The sequence below is a fragment of the Impatiens glandulifera genome, chromosome 4, assembly GCF_907164915.1.
Source record: "Impatiens glandulifera chromosome 4, dImpGla2.1, whole genome shotgun sequence".
Taxonomy (NCBI): Eukaryota; Viridiplantae; Streptophyta; class Magnoliopsida; order Ericales; family Balsaminaceae; genus Impatiens; species Impatiens glandulifera.
Genome location: NC_061865.1, coordinates 52,541,571 through 52,547,425, shown reverse-complemented (window position 1 = coordinate 52,547,425; position 5,855 = coordinate 52,541,571). Strand labels below are relative to the sequence as shown.

The window sequence follows — 5,855 nt, the reverse complement described above, 5'->3', positions numbered from 1 at the left end:
CAGAAATTGTCGGGGTCTCGATCCTCTCAAGTATACTTTCTTATCAACTTAAATTATTTTAAGTGAAAATCGAACTTATATTGATTTGAGTTATTTGATGGGTTAAACAAACCCACCAAATAAAGGAACATGAAATATAAACCAAATGAAAAAAAATAAAAAAATATTGAATGAATGAATGAATTAATTATGGGGAAATAAGATATAATTAAAGGTATAATATGATGAAATGGTGGTGATAGACAGATAGTCATTGATGTTAAATAATATATATATATATATATAATGATGGTAACAATAACAATAACAATAATAATAATAATAATAATAATAATAATAATAATGTCGTCCTTCTCTCTTCTTTTATCTATTCGTGTGTATCGTTGAATCAAAAATCCATTCTTTGACCCGTCTCTCTCTCTCTTCCTTTTTTGCCGCCGTTGCAGAAGGAGATGCTCTATATCGTCCTCTGAAATTGCTGGTTACAATCACAGTTTAAATACTTCATCCGTATCACCCTTTTCGCACTTCTTCTTCTTCTTCAGTCGCCCCCCTCAAAAACCAACAATTTCAAACTCTCTCGTCATTCATTGCCGCACCAACACACGCCCAGATCTTCGCCGAACCCAATCACCCAGATCCTACGGACTCGATCCCTCCTCTTACGTATGTTCCATTTCTCTATTCCAACTTTCATTACTTTTACCCATTTCAAATTTCGTATCTTTTCAATTGCCAATTTCACTTCCTCAATGTTTTTTTTTTTTTTTGTCTTTCCCCTCTACAGTCTCTCATTCATCAACTGCTACACCAAAGACTGTGATACATGGAACAGAACGGTAATATGAGAAGTAGGACGACTAGGGTTACTTATCCTCAAGAAAACAGATGCGTCAGCCCATCATCATCATCAACCATTGAAGATGAATTTGATCCATGGACGGCTTGGGCATACAGACCTCACACAATATCTCTACTGCTTATTGGTGCATGTTTTCTTGTGTGAGTTTTAGAAATTTCTGAATATGTTTAGTTTTTCCATTTTGTTTCTGTATTTGGATACATAAACAATCATATTCTGTATGCACTGTTGTTTATCAGTTGGGCAAGTGGAGCTCTTGACCCAGGAAGTGGTTCATTAGGAGATGTTGTTACTTCAGTTAAAAGGTTGTTTATGATGTTTAGCTTCTCAGATGTGAATTTTGTATATATTTTATCTTAATGTTTACTTTGTTGTCTAGGGGTATATGGGCAATGATTGCAGTATATCTTGCTTATTCCTTGCTGCAAGCCCCATCAACGTGAGTTTCTCCACTTTCCTTATCTCAAAGGGATGCTTTATAGTTTTGTTTTCAAAAGGTAACTGTATCATTTATGTGAAAAAATATTGAGAGCACAAAGAGGCTGATTGTTGATTACACAAATAAAGAAACTTAGTAGGGGCTCTGTTTTTTTTTTTCATATTTTCATTGATGGGAAACTATGAATTGACTCATTTGAAAGAGTTTATAAACAATTTGTACCATGACAGAATCATTATTTTTCTAGCACAACTCATCAAGATTTTGGGTTGTTAGGTTGTGATCGATTCAACAAAGATATTAGCTCAAGGTTCTCATCTTCTTCCTCCCTAGTTAATCTCCTTCTATAAACAGGTTTCCATAAGTATCATGTCTCCATCCCATTAAAGTTATCACTGATTTGCGTTTTGGTACTTAGCAAGATTAAAAAGTGTGGATGCTTTACAGTTTGAATGCATTACTGTCGCTTTAGAAAGAAAATTTCTAAAGTTTCTCTTCCTGAATGCAAAATAAGTTTTTTATGTTCTTGATTCACTTGGAAGACAAAATCTCTACAGAAAGCCTTATTTTCTTCTTGTCCTGTAATATATCATCCTCTTCTTTATACAAAGACTATAAAAGCCTTGACTTATTTTAGCCTATGCAGCTTTTACACTCGAGGGAATTGTTTCTTTGTATAACAGATTACTGATTAGACCACACCCAGCAATTTGGCGTCTGGTTCATGGCATGGCTGTTATTTACCTTGTCGCTCTAAGTTTTCTTCTTTTCCAGGTCAGTTTCTTCTCTATTTTTAGTTATGGTTTCTTGTTTATATTCATTTAGACAGGATTAGGATTCATTCCTTCTTACTACTGCACATCATCCTCTGGTTTGTCTGTTCCTGTGATACCCACTCTTTTCTTTTCAGAGTCGTGATGATGCTAGGCAATTCATGAAGTTTCTACATCCTGATCTTGGTGTTGGTAATAAGTTGGGGTTGAAAACATTTTCTTCCTGAATAATGAACTTTTTTCTCAAAATACTGACTGAAAGAATGTCTTGGTTTCTAATCGTATTTGCATGATTTACTACTGCAGAACTCCCTGAAAGATCCTATGGTTCTGACTGTCGGATATATATTGCTGAGAATCCCACAAACAGGTTTAAGAATGTTTATGTATGGTTTCTTCTTTAACAATCCTCTTACGCAATTTTTCCTTTATTTCTTTTGTTATTTCCCAATGTCACTATTTTTGTTCATTAACAGGAGACAATTTTTGATGAGTTTGTTCTGGCTCATATTCTGGGGTGGTGGGGTAAAGCTATAATGATCCGCAATCAACCTCTTCTTTGGGCACTCTCAATAAGTTTCGAGTCGATGGAGGTAAGTGTCTCGGCCAAGTCCAAACTAATCTGTTCATTTTTGCTGTTTTTTTTTTATATGTTTTGTCTTTCCTACGAGTCTTAACGGCACTAATGGGATTTCAGCTTACCTTCCGCCACATGTTGCCTAATTTCAATGAGTGCTGGTGGGATAGCATCATCCTCGATGTGCTTATTTGCAACTGGTTTGGTGAGAATCCTGGATTCACTTTTTTTGTTGTTAGTTACAGATGATTTGTATTATATATGAAAATTGCAGATAAATGTGCTTTTCCATAATTGAATAAAGGTTGTCTACTCGGCTCAATGAGACAATTTCTCAATTAAATGAGATCAGCTATATCATTTATGGACCTTTATAAATATCTGGTCTTGCTAGGGTTTCTTCTTGTCCTTCTCATTTGTGTTATTTACTTGCTTTAGCAAATTGGTTGGTAGAATTCAACATAGAACAGAAATCTAGTATGCTCCTTTCTCACCATTTTATTGAATTTGTAGGTATCTGGGCTGGAATGTACACTGTTCGATATTTCGATGGAAGAACATACGAATGGGTTGGTATAAGTAGGCAACCTAACATTATGGGGAAGGTATTGCAATTCCTTCCAAACATTAGTTGTTGTTGATGATGAATGGTATAAGTGAGAAATAACTGTTCTATTTCAGGTTAGACGAACATTAGGTCAATTTACACCAGCCCAGTGGGATAAAGACGAGTGGCATCCCCTACTTGGCCCTTTGCGGTTCATACAAGTTCTTTTCTTATGTATTAGCTTCTTAACAGTGGAGCTTAACACATTCTTTCTCAAGTTTTGTCTTTGGATTCCTCCAAGAAATCCACTCATCGTCTATAGATTGATCTTGTGGTGGCTAATTGCAATCCCAGCCATCCGTGAATACAATTCCTACCTGCAGGACAGGTATTAACTGGTTATTCCTCCTTTTTCTGTTTTTATAGAGGCTCATTTTGCCTTCTAAACTTACCTCAAAAACACGTTTTGCTTCCTCAATTTTTAAAACTGGCTCAAACTATTTTTCGTCGTCATTTCTTAGTTCACTCCGTTAATGTCTTATATTTTTGCAAAGAATTGAGATGAAAGAGATATATAAATTATGTAGAGATGGTTTAATAACTTAACCGAATTAACTAAGAAATGACAACGTGAAACAAGTTTAGCCATTTTTTAAAGTACATGGAGCTAAACCAGCCCTACAGAATTTGAGGAAACAAAACAAGCATTGATGCAAATCTAGGAAGCAAATTGAACTTGTTTGATTCTTGGGTTTTTTCAAACAAACCTTCTATCATTTCAACTATCAAATTTCTTAAATCATCAAATAAAATACCAAAACACCCTATAATGTCAAGTTCGGATTGAGGTTATTGGATTATTTGATTTCATAACACCTTCAAATAACCAAAAAATTCCCCACATCAATCGAACTCTAGTAATTTATACGAGAAGAAAGAGTTAATATTGGTTTGATTGTGTAGAAAATCGGTAAAGAAGGTTGGTGCTTTCTGTTGGCTTTCTCTGGCAATCTGCATAGTTGAATTGCTCATCTGCATCAAATTTGGAAATGGTTAGTTCTTTGTTTGTTAAGACATTTAGTTATGAATTGGAATTGATGTTGAATGAAATGTACTACAGGGCTGTTTCCGAAACGAATGCCCGTTTGGTTAGTGATATTCTGGACGTCTGTTGGAACAGTGCTCGCGGTGTTCTTAGTTGTATGGTCGTGGCATCTTAACCGTTCTTTGGGAAGAAAGAGGAAATGATTTTCTAATTCCACATTCTTTGGGTACGTAGTGAATGATGATTCTTGTTGTAAATACTTTCTTTAGTTTTTTTATTGAGTTGTAGAATATTTTCATTTTATAACCTTAAATGGTAGAATTCTTTCCTTTTTTTACTTTTGTTGTTCAAGCTCTTGTGCATTATTTATATATGTCTAAGCAACCTTGGTGAGCATCATTCCAACAAACATGTAGGCTGCAAAAATCATTAGGGATCGATACAGGGCCGGTCCCTGAAGTTTGGGGGGCTGGGTGAAAAAATGTTTAGTTATAAAAGTAATCTGATTTAGTTGGTTAAATGTTGTAACATTATTAAGATCACTAGTTCAAATCCTGGTTTACTTTTTTTTAAGGGACCAGTGACCCAAATATTTAAACTCGACACTATCTCGGGTGGTATTGTCTTGTTTGGATAATGAACAAAAGAAAAAGGAAAATTCGATAAAAATTATGTTATTATGTGAAAAACAAAGAAAATTTATTGTTTTTTAATTTTAAAGAAGTTAACTTTTTATCAGAAAAATATAAATTGTTATACATTCTACCACTTTGAGAGGTAAATCTTGGATACAACTCTTATATCAAGATGTTGTTTATTAGGTATGGTTAAAGAGAGTTGACGGTTGGTTTCTTCTTGGAATGGCAAGGGTTTACGGAGTATTCATCTTCGAACTTTATTTTCATTTTAACTTTGTTAATGGACCGATCAAATTCTATATCTAATAGGATTATGATAATATATATATTATGATTCTATATTTTAAAACGTTGAAGACTTTGCTTGAGAGTATCGATTTTGGTCTCAATTATGTATCTATTTGAGTTTCGCGGGAGACAGTGTTATGTAAACATGTAACTCTAGATTATAATGATATCATTTCTTTGTTTTCTTCTCTTCAATAATATTATCTCTTCTAGACGTGTGTAACCAAGTTTATCTTGGTGAACCATGTTAAATATGTGTTCTTTATTTGTTATTTATGTCATCTCTGGAATTCGTTCTAACAAACTGGTAATTTAATTGTTTGTTTTCTATTGAGAGAAATTGTAACAATTAACATTAATATCAACAAGTTCGGGTAGATCAAGATGTGGGTTCTGCTGAAACAACATGGTTTATTAGAGTCGTTGAAGCTGTCGACATGAGCATTAATAACCGTCGAGATTGTCATTCTGGAGGAGAAAACATATTCAACAATTATATTATGCCTTGTAAATGACGTGACAGATCAATATGCGGGCTCTACTAAACATAATGGCTTATGAGGGCTGCCGAAACTGTTGGCAAAAACAAAAATAAACGTTTCAGATTGTCATTTTAGAGGAAAAAACATATTTAACAATGTTGTCGTGTCTTGTAGATGATGACATCATCGAGCTCAACGAAGTCG

The 5,855-nt window shown here is 34.2% G+C and overlaps 1 protein-coding gene across 1 annotated transcript; it reads left to right on the top strand.

Moving 5' to 3' along the window:
* Positions 1-328: 328 nt before the first annotated feature.
* Positions 329-4,571, top strand: LOC124936241 (CDP-diacylglycerol--serine O-phosphatidyltransferase 1-like). The gene is made up of 13 exons (XM_047476724.1): positions 329-666; positions 788-1,002; positions 1,102-1,167; positions 1,242-1,301; positions 1,985-2,075; positions 2,212-2,266; positions 2,381-2,460; positions 2,551-2,667; positions 2,772-2,856; positions 3,165-3,256; positions 3,333-3,586; positions 4,162-4,250; positions 4,319-4,571. The coding sequence occupies exons 2-13, from the start codon at positions 827-829 to the stop codon at positions 4,444-4,446; spliced, it is 1,293 nt and encodes a 430-aa protein (XP_047332680.1). The 5' UTR covers positions 329-666; positions 788-826; the 3' UTR covers positions 4,447-4,571.
* Positions 4,572-5,855: the final 1,284 nt, after the last annotated feature.

Excerpts from the sequence above, each read along its gene's own strand:
- LOC124936241 (XM_047476724.1), top strand. The coding sequence starts at position 827 with ATGGAACAGAACGGTAATATGAGAAGTAGGACGACTAGGGTTACTTAT. Across the intron at positions 2,857-3,164 it reads GCTTATTTGCAACTGGTTTG|GTATCTGGGCTGGAATGTAC; the intron begins GTGAGAATCCTG and ends TTGAATTTGTAG. Across the intron at positions 3,587-4,161 it reads AATTCCTACCTGCAGGACAG|AAAATCGGTAAAGAAGGTTG; the intron begins GTATTAACTGGT and ends TTGATTGTGTAG.